We start from the raw sequence: 22,527 nt of genomic DNA, 5'->3' as shown, positions 1-22,527 counted from the left end.
ATCTAATCCAGGGTTAGTGTGCACATATGTGAATCCAGAGTGTGGTAAATAAAATTGGTGATGTTGTGGCTATGAAAAAGGTTTAGCTCAAAGGGCATGCACTGAGGGTTGAATATTCCTGAATACGAGATGTTCAAGAAAGGTAGGAAAGGAAGTTGGCAGAACTGATTAAGGAGAGGACTGTACTGCTGAAGAAAGATGAAAATCATACAACACCAGGTTATAGTCCAACAGGTTTAATTGGAAGCACACTAGCTTTTGGAGCGACGCTCCTTCATCAGGTGATTGTCACACAATCACCTGATGAAGGAGCGTCGCTCCGAAAGCTAGTGTGCTTCCAATTAAACCTGTTGGACTATAACCTGGTGTTGTGTGATTTTTAACTTTGTACACCCCAGTCCAACACCGGCATCTCCGAATCATGGCTGAAGAAAGAGGATGTCTCAGAGGGATCAAGGACAGAATCAATTTGACTAGATCTAAGGAACAAAAAAAGGTGTAATTGCATTGCTCTGTGAAATTTATAGGCAACAAGCTAATGGGAATGATGCAGAGAAACAAATTTGCAGAAAATTAGAGAAACATAAACATTATAGAATAACTATGAGGGAACCTTATTAATCAGGTAGAGACTGGTAAAATAGTAATGTAAAGGGCAGAGGAGGGCAAGATTTCCAAGAGTGAGTTCAGGATAATTTTCTGTAGCGGTATGTTCCCAGTCCAATGAGGAATGAGGCATTGCTTGAACTGGTTTTGCAAATGTCGTCAGCTATGTAAATCTGGTGGCAGTAAGAGAACATTTAAGGTGTTTTAAGAGCGAATATAAAAAAAAAATCCAGAGTAAGAGTAATAAACTGGGGAAAAAGCCTGATGAGATAAAAATATATCTAGGTAAAATAAATTGAAGTCAAAGGCTTGCAGGTAAAGTGGTATGCAAACAATGGGTTACATTCAAACAAGAGACACAGTCAAAGCTTACAAGGGAAAGGTAGGGTAAAAAAATCCAGAGCTCCCTGGATGAAGGAGGAGAGGTAAATTAAGATAAACGAACAAAGTGTGGTACATTCAGACAGAAAACAAAATTGAAAGCCCAGCTGATTACAGATGATTAAGGTACTTGGCATTCAAACGAGACAATAACGAGCTAATACTCTTCGTTCTGAAGCAGTTACTGGCAGAATAGGCTATCCACCAATACAATAGATATGGGGCAATAACAGGACACCATTGAAATATGAGAAAAAGATTTATTGGAAAAGGTAAATAAAAATATATTTGGTTGTTCTGATTAGTGGCGAAATCTGTGCTCTTTTGCTAATTTCACTGCAACTGAGCACTTTAAGATCTCTTTCAAGATTTGTTCTCATTTACTGAAAATAAAACACGCAGAGCAACAATATTTTCTTTATTTTTTTCACAGGATATAGGTGTTGCTGGCAAAGCCAGCATTTGTTGCCCATACTTAATTGCTCTAGATTTCATTCCCTAAAGGGCATTAGTGAACCACTTGGGTTTCTACAAAAAAAATCGTTGTCGTGGTCACCATTACTGAGACTAGCTTTCAAGGCCATACTATTTAGAAACTAATTGTATTTAATTCTCCCCAGATACCATGGTAGGATTTAAAACTGTCCACGATGCACACCACCATCTCCTCAAACTCTCCCATTGTCCCGTAGGAGCATGTCGTGCCCTGTACTTTACAATTAAAAAAGCTCCAGGTTTCACTTTGTAATTTGTGAAAGACAGCAATTGATATAAGACCATAAGACATAGGAGTGGAAGTAAGGCCATTCGGCCCATCGAGTCCACTCCGCCATTCAATCATGGCTGATGGGCATTTCAACTCCACTTACCCGCATTCTCCCCGTAGCCCTTAATTCCTTGTGACATCAAGAATTTATCAATTTCTGCCTTGAAGACATTTAGCGTCCCAGCCTCCACTGCACTCTGCGGCAATGAATTCCACAGGCCCACCACTCTCTGGCTAAAGAAATGTCTCCGCATTTCTGTTCTGAATTTACCCCCTCTAATTCTAAGGCTGTGTCCATGGGTCCTAGTCTCCTCGCCTAACGGAAACAATTTCCTAGCGTCCACCCTCTCCAAGCCATGTATGGTCTGTTCTTGGGTGAAGGAGGAAAGGGGGATAAAATTAATTCTGATTCCAGGTGTTGATCACTGCTAGTATTCCTTAGTAGGAAGTGGATGCACAATTGGATACATCCAAGTAACTTGTTACCTAATGTCACTGTGCCAGAGATATTAAATGCTAGTCAAGCATTTAATCTGGAATGTTGAGAGGATGAAAGAATAGGTATATGCACCTGTGCTCTCAAATATGTACAGCAAGGAATAAAACACATTTTGTAAGACAAGTTTTGGGACTTCTGGGTTCTGGTGTGGAACTGAATACTCTTTTACTTCAGATAACTGGACAGTCTGTCATTTTGTACCTTTTGCCTCTGGTTCAAAAATCAAACTTAAATGTCGCCACAAATTCTGTATGAGATAATGGTGGATAGGGAAGGTAACTCTCTGGCCCATCAGCTTGCCCAACACAACTGTGATACATATAACCACTCCAGACAAAAGCTACGTAGTCTCACATGGAGGTGAGAAGCCAAATGTTAAATTTCAGGCCAGTTTTGGGGAGTGGAGGGATATTCTCTCTGTCCTATCCCCATTTCAACATCCCTGTCCCATTTCCACAGCCCCTTCGACACTGTAGGAATACTTTATTTGTTCATGTGATGTGTGCGTCATTGGTTACGCCAGCATTTATTGTCCATCACTAGTTGCCCAGTGGGCGGATTAGAGTCAGCTACATAGATCATATGGAATCCAAGGGGAGCTAGCTAATTAGATACAAAATTGGCTTGAAGGTAGCAGACGGAGGATGGTTGTGGAGGCGGTTTTTTGGACTGGAGATCTGTGATCAGTGGTGTGCCACAAAGATTGGTGCTGGGTCAACTGCTGCTGGGTCAATTGCTTTTCATCACTTATATAAATTACTTGGATGTGAATATAGGAGGAATAGTTAGTAAGGTTGTAGATGACACCAAAAAATGGTGGTGTAATGGACAGCGAAGAAGGTTATCTCAGTTCAGCCTTTTAAAATGTTGTAATTATACCACCCTCCACCACTTTTTTTTTGGTAGTTCATTCCTTATATGCATCACCCTCTGCGTGAAAAGGCTGCCCCTTAGATCCCTTTTAAATCTTTCCACCCTCATCCTAAACATATGCCATCTAATTTTGGACTTCACTACCCTGGGGAAAAGACTTTGGCTATTCACCCTATCCATGCCCTTCATGATTTTATAAACTTCTCTAAAGTCACCTCTCAGCCTCTGACACTCCAGGGAAAATAGTCCCAGACTATTCAGCCTTTCCTTGTAGCTCAAATCCTCCAAATCAGGTGACATCCTTGTAAATCTTTTCTGAACCCTTTCAAGTTTCACAATGTCCTTCCAATAGCATGAAGACCAGAACTGAATGTAGTACTCCAAAAGTAGCCAAACCACTGTCCCGTACAGCCACAACTTGACCTCCCAACTCTTATACTCAATATGCTAACCAATAAAGCCAAGCATATCAAATGACTTCTTCACTAACCTATCGACCAGTAACTCCACTTTCAAGGAACTATGAACCTACATTTCAAGGTCTCTTTATTCAGCAACACTCCCCAGGACCTTATCATTAAGTGTATAGGTTCTGCCCTGATTTGTCTTTCCAAAATGCAGCACCACATATTTATCTAAATTAAACTCCTTCTTCCACTCCTTGGCTTACCAGCCCATCCGATCAAGGCCCCATTGTACTCTAAGGTAAATGTCTTGGCTGTCCACTACATTAATTCTGGTGTCATCTGCAAACTTACTAACCACACCTCTTATGTTCACAACCAAATCATTTACATAAATGACAAAAAACAGTGGACCCAGTTCAGATCCTTGTGGCACACTGTTGGTCACAGATCTCCAGTCTGAAAAGCAACCCTCCACCATCACCCTCACTTCTATATCCAAATGGCTAATTCTTCCTGTATTCCATGTGATCTCACCTTGCTACTTGTTTACCATGAGGAACCTAGTCAAATGCCTTACTGGAGTCCATATAGATCATGTAGAGAGAGGAGGAAAACATCTTCAAGGCAGGCATTCCTGCAAGACGATTCGCAGTAGAGGTTAAAATCAACGAGGTAAAAACAATGACTGCAGATGCTGGAAACCAGATTCTGGATTAGTGGTGCTGGAAGAGCACAGCAGTTCAGGCAGCATCAAAGGAGCAGCGAAATCGACGTTTCGGGCAAAAACCCTTCATCAGGAATAAAGGCAGAGAGCCTGAAGCGTGAAGAGATAAGCTAGGGGGGGGGGGGGGGGGGAGTAGCATAGAGTACAATAGGTGAATGGGGGAGGGGATGCTCTGCTTCACCAATGCTCTTTGTTACTCAATTATGTTGGTGAGACACGATTTTCCACACACAAAGCCATGTTGACAATCCATAATTAGGCCTTACCTTTCCAAATGCACGTAAATTCTGTCCCTCAGGATTCCCTCCAACAACTTGCCCATACTGATGTCAGGCTCACCAGTCTATAGTTCCCTGGCTTTTCCTTACCACCTTGCTTAAATAGTGCCACCACGTTAGCCAACTTCCAGTCTTCCACCACCTCGCCAGTGGCTATCAAAGATGCAAATATCTCAGCAAGAGGCCCAGCAATTACTTCTCTAGCCTCCCACAGAGTTCTAGGGTTCACCTGATCAGTTCTCAGGTGTGTGTTTGTGTGGTTTGAGACGTCCAGCACCTTTGCCTCTGAATATGGATATTTTTTAAGATATCGCTATTTGTTTCTCCAAGTTCTCTAGCTTCCATGTCCTTCTCCACAGTAAACACTGATGCAAAATACTCATTTTGTATTTCACCCATCTCCAGTGGTTCCACACATAGTCTGCCTTGATGATCTTTAAGGGGCCCTATTCTTTCCCTAGTTACCATTTTGTCCTTAACGTATTTGTAGAATCCCTTTGGATTCTCCTTAACCCCATTTGCTAAAAAGTTATCTGCTCTCCCGATTTCCCCCTTAAGTATACTTCTACTGCCTTTATACTCTTCTAGGGATTCACACGATCCCTGCTGTCTATACCAGACATATGCTTCCTTTTTTATCTAGGCCAAAACCTCAATTTCTCTCATCGTCCAACATTCCCTACACTTACCAGCCTTCCCCTTCACCCTAACAGGAACATACTATCTCTGGACTCACATTATTTCATTTTGAAGGTTTCCCACTTTACAGCCGTACCTTTACCTGCGAAGATCCGCTCCCCCAAACGACGTCTGAAAGTTCTTGCCTCATACTGTCAAAATTGGCCTTCCTCCAATTTAGAACTTTAATTTTTAGATCTGGTCTATCCTTTTCCGTAACTATTTTAAAACTAATAGAATTATGAAGACTGGCCTCAAAGTGCTCCTCCACTGACACCTCAGCCATCTGCCCTGCCTCATTTCCCAAGAGCAGGTCAAGTTTTGCTCCTTCTCTTGTCAGTGCATCCACATACTGCATCGTGAAAGGACTGAGACAAGAGAACAGATTTAAGCTAACTGCAGAAGTTGCAAAAACAATTACAACAACAAAAAAATCATTTTAATGTAGTGGATTCTGGAGCTTACTGCCCGAGTGTGGCTGAAGCTGATTTAGTCAACGCATACAAAAAATGCAGATTCTTGTTTGAAAAGGAACAATGTGGAGGGTTACAAGGAGGAGGGTGGAAAATGGCATGAAGTGAAATATTCAGAGAGTCAATACAGACAGTGATAGGCTGAAGAATTTTCTACACTATAATAATTCTGTCATTCTGTAATGCTGAGTCAGCCAGTAGAGTTAGTTTGCCTCTGCTGTGACTTAACTTTCTCAATCTGGATATAAAGCTTAGAATATTGAAAGGCCCATAGATAGTAGGTCCACCAAGGAAAATATACACAGACTTTATACTCTCAAGGCCCTAAAAAGCCAAATAGAACTAGGTGTTTGTCATTCCAAATCTAAAAAGAACTGACGAGAAATTTGAGCATTCTTGCCAGAACAAGGTCTCCAAATCTGTTCTTCGCCTTACAATCTCAGCTCAAACTGCACGTGAAATGAGTTAGGAATGATTAAGCTCAGTTACAATATCCTCTCCAGCTTCACAAAGAGCCGTTTCAGAAAGCAGAAAAATTGCTGACAAAAAACAAGAAAAACACTAAGATGAGTTAAAAGGAAAAAGTTCTAGACTAATCAGTTAATAAAAAAATGTAAATTTTGTACCTTGGATTCCGCTTTTGAAATAGTATTCCTCTTCCAACAGGATGTTCTGCCACCAATTCTGAAACAAAGAAAAATGCATTAAATCTAATTCTTGTCTTCACTTCATTCCCTCATTGACTCTACTTTCTACCAATAGCACCAAACATTCCTTGTTGTATGAGAAAAAAACATGGGGCCAAACTTAGAATACAATTAAAAGCCTCCCATTAAGAGCTGTGACCAATGAAAAGGAAGCTAATTTTCCATTAATTCTGCCTTTCTTTCCTTCTCTTTCCTCCCCTTATCTCTAACTGGTCTTCATCCCATCGTTATTTAAATCTTACGTTACACTTAATGCCTTCATTTTCTTTAGCTTTCCTATAATGAGTATTGGTGACTGCACAGTTTGTTATTAATTTCATAGTTGCCATTTCATATTACTTTTGTTGAATATTCTATGTAATTCAAGTTGACAAAAATGATGTTCCACCCACGATCTTAAATATTATACAAATAAAAAATTATAAAGGGTAAATGCAAGTGTAAAAGTACTGTGCACATAGGAATGAATACAAGAGTTACACACATAATTCCAGGATGACTTTGAAACAGTTTGGAATGCAGAAAGAATCATGGAGTAGTCAGACAAGCTCTAATCTTAGTGAGAACCTGAGCAAGTTTGATGGACAAATTGGTTTATTCTGCTCCCAATTCACATGTCTGTATGTAACGAAGAGAAATCTAGATGCCTTGCATTTGGTACTCTGTGTACTGACTGGAAAGTGGCAATTAACAAAGTAGATAGAATTTTCAATTACAACAACAACAAAAAAAAAACAAAACTGTGGATGCTGGAAATCAAACAAAAAATAAATTGCTGGGAAAACTCAGCAGCTGTGCAGAGAAAACAGAGTTAACATTTCAGGTCCACTGACTCTTCTTCAGAAAATACAACTATATTGCCAAGAACATTAGATATAACTCAAAAAGTCATATTCTAATTGTGCTTTTCTTTGGTCAAACTGCACCACACATGCAGTACCATCCTTCACACAGAAGCCCATATCGAGCCCTGAAGAGATGATGATAATGATCACTGATGTGATTGGACTGAGGTAAATGGAAACACCAGGGAATCTGGACTGTCTGTCACTGAAAAGGACAAACATCAAACAAGATAGAAAGCACCATGGAATTGCTAGACGTAAACCTGAACAGAACAGGACAAGCAGCAAACAGCTATAAACAACAAAATAAAGCAGTGGACAGAAAGCAATCAGTTGCCGTGTTTGGTGGGTTGAGGATGTGATTTGTGTTTGAGTAATTTGATTGCTCTTTGGTGGAATAATGGAGAAGGTTTATGAGAGCTGTATAGTCACACAGTGGATTTGGCCATTGAAAAAGCATTAAACTCCATTCGCAAAATTAAAGCTACCATTCATAGAATCATAGGATCTCTACAGCATGGAATGAGGCCATTTGGGCCATCAAGTCCACACCAACCCTTCAAATGAGCGCCCCACCCAAACTCACCCAATCCCCATAACCCTGCATTTCCCCTGGCTAATCCATCTAGCCTAAGCATCCATGGACATAATGGGCAATTTAGCATGACCAATCCACCTAATCTGCACATTTTAGGACTGTGGGGAGGAAAGTAGAGTACCCAGAAGGCACCCATGCAAGCACGGGGTGTTTGCACAGTCACCCAAGGGTGGAATCGAACCTGGGTCACTGGCACTGTGAGGCAACAGTGCTAACCACTGAGCCACCTTGCTGCCTCCAGCAGTTTATAAACAGGTGGAAGTATGGATCCAGCGTAGACTAAAAAAGGAGAGATAGCAGAGTAATAGTGGATAGTTATTTTTCATACAATGGGAATGTATTACCAAAACTAAGACGTTACTAAAGCTTTGTGAAACATTGGTAAGACCACAACTGGAGTATTATATTCAATCTTAGGCATCATACTTTGGGAAGGTTATCAAAGTCTTATGAAGGATACAGTTACAGTGGAAAGGACTTCAGTTATTTGGAAACCAGAGTAACTGGAATTGTTCTCCTTAAACAGCATAAGGGTAAATTGAAGATTAAATAGATACCCTCAAATTAGTCAATGGTTTTGGTAGATTAAATATTCTTCCATATTAGTCACAATATAAATGCATGTTGTTGTTCTTATTCCTAAATTGTCAAATTGTGTTTAGGTTTTGTTTTCATCTTCTTTAGTTCAAGGATCACATTTGAATGTGTTACTTGGAAAATTTAAATCGAGTTCAAAACTTTTATATCTTCCTTGATATCTTCCCACTGGGAGTATCATATTTTGCCTGCACTGGGAGTTTCATGTCGCACAGAGATATTTCTCTATTCTCAGATTCAAAATATAGTCGGTGGCAGGGAATTCACCCACGAAAGTCATAAAGACACCTCTGAAAAGTCAAGCATGGAGCAATCAGAGGAACACCATTCTCTTAAGTAGAATGGATCAAATCTGAGGAGTTGCATCTCTAATCATGGACTAACTTTGTCCAAAATTTGCTGCTAATAAGCACAGTGGTGCAGGAGGCAGCAAGAAGGCTTTGGCGAAGGCAGCAAATAGGGTGGAAGAGATTGATGGACAAGGAACAAGGAGAAACAATGGAAAATCCACACACAGAATCATATAATTAAAGCTGCTGACAGATATATGTAGGCTGGTTTCCTCCATACTTTATGGATGCCATCTATCAGATCCTTGCGACATTATCTTGGGGGGGAAAAAAAAGTTGGCGGAGGCTGATGCTGTTCGGCAGCGATAGTGAAAATCACTTTACTCCCTTTTATTGCCTAGTGGCTTGTTGCAAAGCAGCACTACTAGTGGCTTGCTTAGGAGCAAGCTGTCATCAAAAGGAATGATATGTGATACTGAAAACTCCAGGGGCGTAGAACCCAAGAGGAAAGAACATTAAACACATTAAGTGTGATAAAATATGAACATATAAATTACAAAAGACCATCTGTTTATTGCATAACATCTCTTAGACTGGAACTGGGGTATTCAGCTTTGGTGTGGTACAACCTAACTTAAAATTAGATTTAAGTTTGTAAACTGTGCAATGTTTCTCCAGCCTTTCAAAGACTGTCAAGCATAAAAATGTTCAAGAGAAATGAAGCAGGGAGGGGTTTCTGTCGGTTTCAAGGATTAATCATCACATTCTGGCTAGTGCAAAAAATGAAAGAACTTGAAGAGCAGGTTATATTGAAAAAGATGTTCCCATGGTCTTTTGCAATGCTTTGCGGAGACACCTATTTACATTTGTGCATTTAATAAAATGAGTCTGAATGGAAACTAGAGGAATAAAAGACACTAATGGAGCCATGAGTGCAACTTACACCCAGACTGCACTCAAAGCAGAAACAATTGGCCACAGAAATGCAATCAGCAGCAAGTTGAAATGTACTGCTTGCACTAAAACTTAATACACATTAGGTAGTGCTGACAACACTGGGTTGAAGTATGGGTCACTGGCACTGTGAGGCAACAGTATGTTTATTGACTTCAACTTCTTACAACCAACAGAATGTGAACAGATTTGTGATAATCAGGCACTATGCCATTGGAATCAGTTTTATGTTGCTCGGCGTTGCTGGATTCAGGAGAGGTGAGGTAAAAGCACCTTTCATTGGGAGCTTGTGGGGGATTGGGTGGGGGTGGGAGGAGAAAGAGGAGATGTTAGAGTTAGAGTTTATGTGGTCTTGGGGAGGGAGATTTTGGATGTGTGGTGGAATGGTTGCTGGGCATGATGGGGCTGTTGGAAGTTGCCACTAGATGGAGCGTTGGTCATTTTGCCTAATGTCCTTTATGCAAGGATAGATGTTCTTTTGGATGCTAAGTGGGTGGGTCAACTAATCGGAGGACAGGAACGGGGAGGAAGAGAAGTTTTCTGCAAGGTTCGTGAAGGAGAGAGGATGTTCCTAATTGGGGAGTAGAAAGAGACAAGAGGTTGGGGGACTGAGCAGTAAGAGATGATGGTGGAGGGATGGGTCAGCAGGGGAGGGAAAAAGAGGAGCTGTGAAAGGGTATGGCAGGGGGTGGACAGAGAAACGAGGCGGCTACAGGGGTGATCAATTTGGACCTTTGCTAGGGCTGCTCAGCTCCTATCTTCAGTACAACCTTGGTCCAAACAAAACAAAGGAACTGAACTCCAGTGGTGAAGTGAAAACTGCTGCCCTGGATGTTAAAGGCTGTGTTTAACTGTGTGTGGTGGTATAAAAGAGCCTCAGTAAAACTAGAGCCAGTGGGAGCAAGGAGAAAACTCTCCACTGGTTGGAGTCATACAGAGCACAAAGGAAGATGCTGTGATTCTTGGAGTTCCTCAGGGTTATGATTTTCAGCTGCTTCATCAACAATCATTCCTCGTTCATAAGGGCAGAGGTATTTGCTGATGATTATAGTGTTCAACATCATTCACAACTCCCCAGATATTGAAGCTGATCCTGTCCAAATGCAGCAAGACCTGGAGAATATTAAGCTTGGGCTGCAGAGTGGTAAGTGACATTTATGCCACACAAGTTCCAGGCAATGATTTGGCATTGCAGAATCCCGCATGATTAACATCCTGGGGAGCTTACCATTGATCAGAAACAAGGTACAGAAATACTGCAGCTGTAAGAGCAGGTCAGAAGTTAGGAATCCCACAGTGAGTAACTCACCCCCTGACAGCCTAAAGCCTGTCCACTTCTACAAGGCATAAGTCAAAGAGTCATACAGCTCGGAAACAGACCCTTCGGTCCAACTTGTCTATGCCAAGTAAGTTTCCCAAACTAAACAGGTCCCACTGCAATGGAATAACATTGGATTAACAGTCTAATGATAATAATACAAGGTCATTGCTTCCCCAGACGTCAAGAGGAGTCCCCTAAAAAGAAAACTTATTTAGACTCTGACATCAAATGCCACAATAAAAGTAGTTGGCAGTGTAAAAGGACTCCTGAATCTTAGCCCTTTATTATTAGTTCAAGCTTTCATATGAGACTGCTGACCAAATGCCAACTGTAAATTACTGAGTCATATCCTTACAAAAAAAAATACAAAAAGATGATTTTGCCTTAACTCAAATCTGTGACCTCTACAAGACAAAGGACAAGGTTAGCAGACCCATGAGAACACATCAGCAGGTTCCCCTCCAGTCACATACCATCAGGCAGAAATACCCTCCTTCACCGTCACTGGGTCAGATTTGTTGCACTCTGTCGCAAGCAGCTCTGTGGGTATAGGTGCACCATATGGGCTACAATATTCAAAGTGGCAGGTCACTGCACTCTCTCAGGAACAACTAAGGTTGGGTAATAAATATTGGCTTAGCCAGCAATTCTCATGAATGATCAAGAATGTGAGCACACAGTTTTACATCTGAATTACCAGGTATTTGAAGTCAAGTACACTATGAAAGCCATTTCCATCAATACTTTTGCATATGGTATGAAAGATTACTTGGGTGAATAATTAATAGATAAATAGGTTTCTAAACACTTTAGGAAGTGTCATGGGTAATATGGGCTTGATGATGTTTGATAATTGCAAGTGAAAATGCAAGTGTTGGTTCATATAACCAAAACATCCCTTACCTGATTCATAGAGTGCACAGTGACCTTAGAACACTACTGCAGCAGTGTAACACTGAGTCAATTCCTCCATGCCATTTGAACCTTTGAATCTTGCTTCTTTTTTTGTCTACGTTCAAGTGGTTTTGGCTTTTTGGAAGGACTTTCACCACAGAAGTGAGCAAATCTTCTCAGCCAGTTACCAAAGTTCTCATTGATCAGCCACCACACCCCATAAAGTCTGTCCTGTCCGATTGCCATCCCATCTTACCATGCACAGTTCCTACAAAGACGTGTCACTCACCAGATATCTAGAGTCACAGAGTCATGGAGATACACAGCACGGAAAAAAAACCTTCAGTCCAACTCGTCCAAGTCAACCAGATATCCAAAATAAACCTACTCCATTTGCCAGCATTTGGCCCATGTCCCTCTAAACCTTTCCTATTCATATACACATCCAAATGCCTTTTAAATGTTGCAATTGTACCAGCCTTCACCATTTCCTCTGGCAGCTCATTCTCTGGCATGCACTACCCTCTGCGTGAAAAAGTTGCCCTTAGGTCTCACTTTTAAATTTTTCCCCTCTCACCCTAAACCTATGCTCTCTCATTCTGGACTCCCCCAACCCACAGGAAATACCTTGTCCATTTAGAGTTGAGATTAGAGTGGTGCTGGATTGTATGTGATCTAACCTTGCTAACCAATCTATCAGGAGGAATCTTGATGAATGCCTCATCTCAGCAACAGGGCCAGCAAACGCTTCCCTAGCTTCCCAGAGAGTTTAGGGTACATCTGATCAGGTCCCAGGGATTTATCCAGCTTTATGCATTTAAGACATCCAGCACCTCTTATTTTTCTAGACGTTGCTATTTATTTCCCCACATTCTCTATCTTCTGAGCCTGTTATTTTCTCTAGTGCTGCTAAGGCTCCAGCAGCCTTTGTGTCTGCCCCAATTTTTAAAGCCTATTCTGCTCCCAGTCAAGCCTGGTCAGTCTGCAGTTGCCTTGCGCAGTTCCCGACACATCTCCCCAATATGGCAGACAAGGGGAAAAATCGGCACTTTTAGAGCCATACATCTGGAAACCCAGGATCCTGGAGATCATGCTGGACATGGCATTGCCAATGCAGGACTTCCTCCTTGCCCAGAACTTGCAGTGGAAGACTTAATATCAGACCATGTCAGCCTGGTCCAAAGTTGCTGCCCAGGTTAGAGCAGTCTCATTTGTCTGGAGGAATGCCAGACAATGCAGGAAGATGGGAATGCTTTTCTCCACTTCATCACCATCTTCATATTCACTCTCTCTCTCCAGCATTTACCTAGCTCACAAAATCCAAGCTCTACCACTCCCACTGTCTGTTGTATTATCCACCCCGACTTGACCTTAACCATCTCACCCCCAACATCACTAACCCTGAATGCCCTCTGTGCTACCTACTAATCCACTCAGGATACCTTCCCGCCTGCACCAATAGCAATAGCTGTGCTGCTCACTTTCATCTCTCTCATCGCTCCTCTCAGTCCATGAGGGAAACAGTGCAGAAAAGGGCAGAAAGAGTAAAGACAAGTAATGTGCTGCCTGTCATCCAGCTCCTCGCTTCTTACAAGGATCCTGACTCGGACTGCTCCGAGCAAAATCTGGACTGAGGTTAGAGGCTGCCCTTGACTTACAACTCAGGTATCTGGACTGAAAGCTATGCTCCTGTGCCTTGACTGAGATCTGTTGGCATCGATGGAAAATTCCTGGCTTTGTCCCTGTGCTGAATAGGCTGGCTATTAGGAGCCTGGTATCTCTGGCTGAAGAGGTAAAGTGCAAAAAAGAGGTAAAGTGCAAGTTTGCTTGGTGACTTTGGCTCAATCGGATGCTGACTACATTAATGAGGTGTAATTAGCGAGAGTTTGACAAGTGTTAATAACCATCAATTGGCATCTTTCTGCTGCCGAGTGAGAATGGTGCTGCACTGTTTGTAAATAGCCCTAACAATGGCATGAACCTAAGGCCATACGAGTCTGAAAACACCTGACCTCGTCTGATCCTGGAAGCGGAGCAGACTCAGACCAGGTCAGTTCTCAGATGGGAAACTGCTTGGGATTAGCAGGTGCAGTAGGAGGGTTCATGTGGCACAGTGATAGTGCTCCTATCTAGAGGTCAGAAGGCTCAGGTCAAACTCCTACTTACTCCACAAGTACGTAGAAACACCTCTGAATAGGTTGATTAGAAAATATATAATGGAGCGAGATGATCTCAACTTCAAGGTGGATCAAATCACGCTTGTCCAATTCTGCCACATCTCACCATAGCCCACCTCGCTCAGACCCCTGAAAGATTTCCCCCATCATGTCAGTTCTTGATGCTCTTATAACCACACCACCCCAATCTAACACAGGTCAGCCTCCAGTGCTGTTAAGACGTTTTACAGTGAATTGTAATCTTTCTGACTGCAGTTAGAGAACAGAAGCAGAGTTGGTTTCGGAACAGACTGGCTAGATCTTATATGTTTTAAAAAAAACACATCTTGTTTGTTTCATAAAGAGAGCCAAGTCACAATTAGAAATTTTGTAGTTTAACCTTTTCAATTTGTAAAGAGCACTGCAGGAGGTATGTGACTGTATTTCTACAGCTGAGATCTCCTTTCTGCTGCTTACCAACTTAAGCAGCCCAACTTCTCATATTAACAAAGTATCTGAACAAAGCAGAAATACCACACAAAAGCCTCAAGCTTATTTATAGCAAAATTTGTATCTCCACAATGATGTAGCAGTTGTTAGTCAGGATAGCGCCCTTGCCCAATATTCCCTCTAAGGGGCACTTCAGCAGCTGTGCAGCAATCCTGAAGGAACCATGCAGACTGCTGATCCCTTTCAGAGACCGCACATACACAGCTGCACGAATGCATGAAGTAAATAGACCACGTACGCAAAGAAAATTTAGAGATCACATTAACTGTTTGTTGGAAAGTTGGGGTTTCAAATCCCACTCCAGAGGATTAAATAGAGAATCAAGGCTGGCATCCCAGTGCAGTACTGAGGGAATGCTGCACTCTGAGGTGGCATCTTTCAGATGAGTCATTCAAACAAGGAAGGAGACACCTACTTTGCTGCCAGCTAGATGGAAAAGCCCGATTTACACTAGTTAATGAAAAGCAGCAGTTACGCCTAGGGCCCCGGTCAAGCCTTTTACTGCAATTTATGGTCTTTTTCATGGTAAAACACGTGACAATAACATCAGTCATCATGCAGTAAAAAAACTCTTCATTAGACAAAATGTAATTGGAAGGAGCTGAATGTGCTGCAAACTGGTCACTGCATTGCCTGTATCACAGCAATAACTACAGTTCCAAAGTATTGCAACCTTTCGGAGATATCTTAGTCGTGAAACCTGCTATGTAAATGCAAAGAATCAATTTTTTAATACCGTTGGTCTTCCGGCAACACCAGCCAAAGGAGTTTAACCACAGATTACTTCAAAATATTGCAATTTTTCAACTTTGGAATTTGGCAAGGAAAGAAAACATGACACCATATGCAACCACAAGAATATTGTGGATTGCAAAAAATGTAAGAAAACCATATATATCAGATTATGTTATAACACGCGCACAGCCATCTTCATAAACAAGCATTCATTACTATGCACCAAATTGTCCAGATGCTTATTTTGCAATACTTCAGTTGTCAACTGACACAAAACACGGGGCAAAACAAAAAACTTTGCTGCTATCTTGGGACTCAACTCAAACTAGATTTGAAAGGAGTAACAGCTTTCAAGCCCCAGTGTACACAAGGCCCAGATTTTTGGATCAAAATAATGGCGATGCTAATAGCTCTTACCATAAAATGATTTGGCAAATTGAAGTAGATGGGAAGTGAATAAAATGTGAAAATTTGGAAGTTTCTGCCTGAGATATGCTCCACTGTTAGCTTTGTAAAGAAGCGTTATCTCATGCCCTAACTCACCAGTTAAATGAATTGAACAAAATGAGGTGTCGTACTTGAATGGCAAATATGGATTAAATACGCAACAAAAGAGGCAGTGCTTGACAATTTCAGTCCAAACACTTTTTTAATAGCATGACAAGTCCTAATTACTGATAAACAATCTCTATGGCAATGTAAATGAACTATTACAAGGGGGGAGACTCATTTCTTCAGCTTTCAATTGCTCTCGATTACAGTTTCTTGTTTTATTCTTCCTTTGTCTTTTTCCCTCTCATAATCCAGTCTCCAATTTCCTCTTTTACTCTGTACCTGCATTGATATCGAATGCACTATTCTAATTTATATTGGCCCAGATTCTATCCTATTTATTTCACAATCGTCAAGCTAATTGCATAAAGGTTTACACAAAGTTTTTTTTACTCTATTCACACTGACCCCAATTGCTTTGTCATGGGTGTTGTGCTGTTTCACTTACCTCCTTACAGAAACTGCAAAATCTCACGGAGATTAAATGGCCACAGGCAAGTCTAATCAATGATAAACACAGTTTATTTATGAATGTGACAATACTATGGCTTTAAGAGGTGTATGTTTTCTTAATGAAGAAAGGTTGAGACAGAGATAGACAGCAGACTGCTCATGGCGTTGAGTTTTTGTTTAAGAGTTGGAACAATAGAAGCAGTCTGAATGGGTGGGGTCAAGCTCACACAGAGCCAGAATTTTTAGTTTCAGCTTTCAGAAGTTGCTGGGGTCTTGAAGCTAAATGTTCAAGTTTTTATTCTTCCCTTGGTTACAGCTAAAAGCTGGGGTTCTCTTCCTGCTGCCAGAAATGCATGTGAGACAATCTACTTTACAAATTTGCCTTTGCCAAGGGTATATTTAAGGAATGTTACTATATTAGAGCAGTTAATTAGTAGTAGTTAATATATCTATTATTTTCTTAAGCATTTTGATAGAGGTACAGTTAAGCCAATTCTTTTCTTTTTATTTGTCTGTATTTTAACTGTAGTGTAAAAATAAAATGTTTTGCTTAAAGTTGAGCAGGTTGACCAATCGAATTGCATCTGGAATGCAGTGCCTTACATTTTAAATAAGAAAACGTTAAGGTCTAAGCTTTCTTCTTAATATATTTAGAGGGGGCTTGGGCTGGTCCATTAGAACCAGCTATATAAATTTTAGCTCAGAATAGGCAGAAACTTGGACACAATTGCTCATTTATGAAGAGCAACAACTATAGACCATTTAAAGTCATTCTTCAAATGGATAATGGACAAAATAATTCATTTGCTTCTAATTTATATCTTAGGTTATAACTTTCTTCTAATTCCCATAGCAATTCTCTTGATTGCCTATTCCTACAAAATTCCACAGGCTTAATATGCAGCCTGGGAATACAGTATGCAGTAGGGCAAGGCATGATACACAGCAGGTGGAGGACAGAATAAATAAAAGAAAGGCTGAATGATCAAAAATCCAACTTTGATTGAAACCTTGGAAAGGGAAAAAATTTTGCTTTGACAACAAAATGTCAGATCTACCTCTGTAGAAACAGATGTGTAAATACACATGATTTGGTATGTTACATATGCACATACACAACACACAAAATACACATTGATAAGTGAACACAGAGAGGAGACTGGTTCTAAAAAATCTTAAGTCTTCCGTACAGCTGCTTTCTTTATATCACTTCACATGATTTACTGAATTTATTGTGCCATTTTTTTCTCTAGAATAAACAGGCTTTGTGCAGAATCCAAGTGCTGCTAGTAATACTTAAATCTTATTCAACTCTCATTCATACAGTGTACACAAAAGATACATTAATTCCCCTCCCCCTATTTCCACAATAGCATATAGCAAAACAGCAATCCTTGAATAAGATAAATGGATCTACAAATTCAGAATAAAACATTGGGAACACAACTGAGTAAAAGGTAAGCGCATTGCTGATAAAAGTATCTCCAAGATTTCTAAGTCAATAAACATGTTTATTGTTTCCTAGTGCCCTTGAGGAATAGGAAGGAGGAAGCAAAAGAAATGAAAAGAGAATACAGACAAGGACACTTTAACGATGTTTACTTTACAACACATTTTTTTGTACTTACCTTGACTACAGTATGTTACAGTTCGTGCATAACCAGCAATCCATGGATTCCTGAACATGTTTGCGGGATCCAAGGTTTCAAGTGACAAGTAATGGCTAATTTTATACCAGACACAAAGCTAGGCCCGTCTACACTGTAACGTGTAGAGGGGGTTTTCATGGAACAGCACAGTAGTGGAGCTGTCAACCAGCGACAGGCTGAGGGAATAGGCTAGGCAGTAGGCTGCTGTTTACAGCAGCTCATGCTGCTAATCAGATTACAAATAGAAATTAGGGTACAATGAAATGCTAAAACAGATTGAATGATAGAGATTGAGAGATTATAATAAATTACTGTAAATCTGTGGGCAAGTCACAACATATGTTACTGTGCTGCAGCAGAAGAATAGGTACTGCCACAACGTGAAGCTCCCAAATACAAAGAAACCAATCGTCACTTAACAGACAAGAAAATCTTCTCAGCCCTAAGTAATCGCAATCTGCAAGGAATGCACAACTACATCGCAATATCAGTCCAAAAGCAACCATAGGATTGGCCCAGACGAATTGTAACATTATGCTAAATTCTTTTAGGTGGCGGGGACAAAGCCAAAATATTGAAATCACTATGATTTATGATGAACACGTGGACTTCTTTTGTGGCAGACTTACAAAAAGTAACAGATCTGCTTGTTGAGAAAGTAGCAAAGTATTTTTAACTCTAGACAGAAGCGGAGCTGAAGTAGAGACGATAATTTTCCAAGCACTCAAGCTGACAAGCCAGTTACGTCAGTTTAATTCTTGAAATTATATCTGCACAAAGTCACCCGCTTAAATTTCTAAGGTGCTCGACATATTTGATACATTAGGCAATAATAAATCAAAATCTCCCAATGTTTATAAACATTTCTCAAAATTAACACTTTGCTAGGTGTTTAGTTTATGATAGACAAAAGGATAATTCTGCAATTTGCCAAAAATTATGTTGGTAATAATTGAAGCTTCGATTTTGACTTTGTGATAGTTGATATGATATTACTCTGCAGTTCAGGTAGGTAACAGCGGTCATGGATGGTCTCCTAAACAGACTGCAATGTGCTGCACTGGTGCATTAGCACAAATGTTGTGCTCTGGCTCATGAAGTGGGAACTGAATCCCTAAACTTCTCATTCAGGGCTATACCATTACCAGTGAGCCACAGATGACGCTTAGTCACAAAGTCAGGGTTTAAGTACTGGCCTCATCTTACAAGGCTGTCACTTAAAATCAATGTAATGCCCTTTTGTTCTCAAACTTTGCACCTTCTAGTAACAGTATCAGGATTTTAAACAGGGCTGCAAGGATCATTGAATGCGATGTCAAACACCACCTTGATGTCAAGCTCACAAGGAATGAGGAATATCCACTTCAGGTGTCATAATCAGAAAATTAAGTCATTCTTAATGTGCACAACTTGTTAAAATAAAAGCAGAAATTGCTGGAGAAACTCAGCATCTCTGGGCAGAAAGTAGTTAATGTTTTGAGTCCAGTGACTGAGTCTCCTGAGTTTCTCCAGCAATTTCTGCTTTTGTTTCAGATCTCCAGCATCCATAATTCTTTGATTAATAAAGAAACTTGCATTCATATACCTTTCATTACCTCTGAGATATCTCAAAGTGCATCACAGCCAAATAAATACCTTTGAAATGTGGTCACTATTATAATAAAGCAGTCAATTTACACATAACCACTTTTGAGAAACAGCAAAGGTTTTAGATAGAGTCATAGTGTGATACAATACAGAAACAGATCCTTTGGCGCAACCAGTCCATTGTGATTATAATCCCAAACTAAACTAACACCGCCTGCCTGTGCTTGACCCACATACTTCCAAACATTTCTTATTCACGTACTTATCCAAATGTCTTTTAAATGTTGTAACTGTACCCGCATCTACCACTTCCACAAAAACCATGCAAAAAAAGTTGTCCCTCTTGTCTTTTTTAAATCTTTCTCCTCTCACCTCAAAAATATGCCCCCTCATTTCATACTTGCCCACCCTAGGGAAAAGACACCTACCATTCAAGGGATAAATACCAGAAAGAAGTCCCCTGTTGGACTTCAAAACAGTCCAGAGACGACATACAAGACCTCAGCTTAGTATCTCATCCAAAGCCATATAGTGCACCATCTTCTGAACCAGTTAATGGTTTGGTGCTCCATTAAAGACATTGTTGTGACAGCGGTGAACATGGGAACTGCCCTTTTCAACCAAGTGCATCGCCATAACTACTATAGTCAACTTTATCCAACACCCACAAGCCTACACAGGTTTAGGAGACAAACTCCTGAAGCATTTCTCAAGGTACTCAAACTGACAATCAACTAGTACAAGCTTACAACCTACATTTTGTTGAGAAAGAATTATTAAAAAAGGGGTCTTTGTCTACTTTTGCGATTCAGACAATGGGACAAAATACTTGTATGTTTGCCTGACACAAACATTTTTTTTTAATTTCAAAAATATACTTTATTCATAAAATTATTTTGATATCTTTACAATTGGTCATGCCATACATACGTATACATTCCATTTCTTTTCATACAGAGATGGGAATTAATCAGTCGTATGTACAAGTCTGTACATTGACCATCCAGGTATTTTGCTGAGGTGTCAGTGGGGCCTGATTAGGGAGTGGGCCCCCTGTTCTTCTTAGGCAGGCAGACCTTACACGGTGGTCTTTCCCCACCGTGCCTTGGCAGCAGCTGCCCCAAGCTTTAGGCGTTCCTCAGCAAGTAGTCCTGGACCTTGGAATGTGCCAGTCTGCAACACTCAGTCGGGGTCAGCTCCTTCAGTTGGAAGATCAAAAAGTTTTGGACAGACTAAAGAGCGTCTTTGACTGAATTGATGATCCTCCAAGCACAGTTGATGTTTGTCTCGGTAAGCGTCCCGGGGGAACGGACCGTAGAGCACGGAGTCCCGCGTCACGGAGCTGCTCGGGACGAACCTCGACAAACACCACTGCATTCCTCTCCAGACTTCTTCTGCGTAGGCACATTCCAGAAGAAGCTGTGTGACAGTCTCGTTCTCTCCACAACTGCTCCGAGGGCAGCGTGCGGTGTGGCTGAGAGCCCGGGCCTGCATGAAGGATCTCACAGGCAGAGCCCTTCTCACCACCAGCCAAGCTATGCCTTGGTGCTTGTTGGAAAGTTCTGGCGATGAGGCATTCTGCCAAATGGCTTTGACAGTCTGCTCAGGGAACCGCTCTATAGGAAATGCCCTCTCCTTTTCCAGAAGGATCTCGAGGACACTACGCGCTGAACAATTCCTGATGGACTTGTGGTCAAAGGTCTTTTTCTTCATAAATTTTTCCACGAAGGACAGGTGATATGGAACGGTCCAACTACTTGGAAATTTCCGTGGCAGCGAGGCCAGGCGGGGGCCTGCAGGTTAAGGCCTCCCTGTACATGGATGATGTCGCCGTTTTCTGCTCGGATCTGCTATCCATGCACAGACTCACGTGCGTATGTGACCAGTTCGAACGGGCCTCAGGAGCCAAGGTAAACCGAGGCAAGAGCGAGGCCATGCTCTTCGGGAGCTGGGCCGACCAATCCTCCATCCGCCTTCACGGTCAGGACTCACCACCTGAAGGTGCTGGGAATTTGGTTCGGTGGGGCTGGGGCATGCGTCACGTCTTAGGAGGAGCATATCAGGAACGTGAGGCAGAAACTGGGCAGATGGAAGCAATGGTCGCTCTCCATCACGGGTAAAAACCTGGTCATCATGTATGAAGCACTGTTATTGCGATTATATGTGGCACGGGTCTGGCCTACTCCCAGAACCTGTGCCGTCGCAGTCACCCGGGCCATCTTCCGCTCTATGTGGAGATCAAAGATGGACTGGGTCTGAAGGGACTCAAATGTATAAAGATCTGGGCAACGGAGGAAAAAAAACACACCCAATGCCACCCTCACCCTGATGGCCACCTTTGTGTGTGGCTGCATCAAGCTGTGCGTGGATCCCCGGTACGCAAACACCAAGTCTCACTACGTACTGAGGGTCTACCTGTTTGCCTGACACAAGCATGGCTAACAACACAGTATCATGATTTGCCTGAAAGCTGAAGTGTAATGTGCAAAATTATTGAGCAGTTAAATAACAGGATCATTTTTTCACACGTGTTAGCTCGTCATTTACCTTGAAAGCTTGTGGTATTAATAGGTTGAAGCCAAAACTGTTAGATGGGATGTTGAAGAAGAACTTCTTGCTGTTCGCAAACCACACATTTCTTAATTAACTTAAAACACAAATTTTTGAAAATAAACAAGCAGATCTCAATATAGCATATATCAAAACTGACTCGCTGTCATTAATATCACTTTATGGATCAGGACCTGGTGCAATTTTTTAAAAAAAGATTATTCATGGACGTTGGCATTGTTGGCTGAGCCAGTATTCATTGCCCATCCTTAATTGCTAAGGAACTGACTGGCTTGCTAGGCCATTTCTGTGGGTCTAAAGTCACATGGAGGCCAAATCACGTAAGATGGCAGATTTCCTTCTATAAATGATTAACATTAGGATAAGTTTTAATCCTATACTTTTATTGAATTAAATTTCACCATATGCTAAGGTGGGATTCAA

The 22,527-nt window shown here is 41.3% G+C and overlaps 1 protein-coding gene across 20 annotated transcripts in view; it reads right to left on the bottom strand.

The window, feature by feature from the left end:
• Positions 1-22,527, bottom strand: part of svila (supervillin a) — a 339,560-nt gene that overhangs the window by 198,132 nt on the left and 118,901 nt on the right. For 6 of the 20 annotated variants that reach the window (XM_087987482.1, XM_087987486.1, XM_087987485.1 and 3 more), the window contains exons 1-2: positions 17,926-18,339; positions 6,312-6,369 (exon numbers count right to left, since the gene is read on the bottom strand). In XM_087987482.1, coding sequence (XP_087843608.1) covers positions 6,312-6,369; positions 17,926-17,983 — 116 coding nt within the window. In that variant the 5' untranslated portion in view covers positions 17,984-18,339. Of the gene's footprint in view, positions 1-6,311; positions 6,370-17,925; positions 18,342-22,527 lie in introns of those variants that run through there. The other 14 variants (XM_087987490.1, XM_087987491.1, XM_087987489.1 and 11 more) reach the window with 6 other exon arrangements.

This window comes from Chiloscyllium plagiosum, unplaced genomic scaffold (assembly GCF_037043375.1).
Source record: "Chiloscyllium plagiosum isolate Xiang-an unplaced genomic scaffold, Cpla_swu_hap1 HiC_scaffold_5, whole genome shotgun sequence".
Taxonomy (NCBI): Eukaryota; Metazoa; Chordata; class Chondrichthyes; order Orectolobiformes; family Hemiscylliidae; genus Chiloscyllium; species Chiloscyllium plagiosum.
Note: the sequence above shows the minus strand (reverse complement) of the source record. Positions and strands in the feature narration are given on the sequence as shown.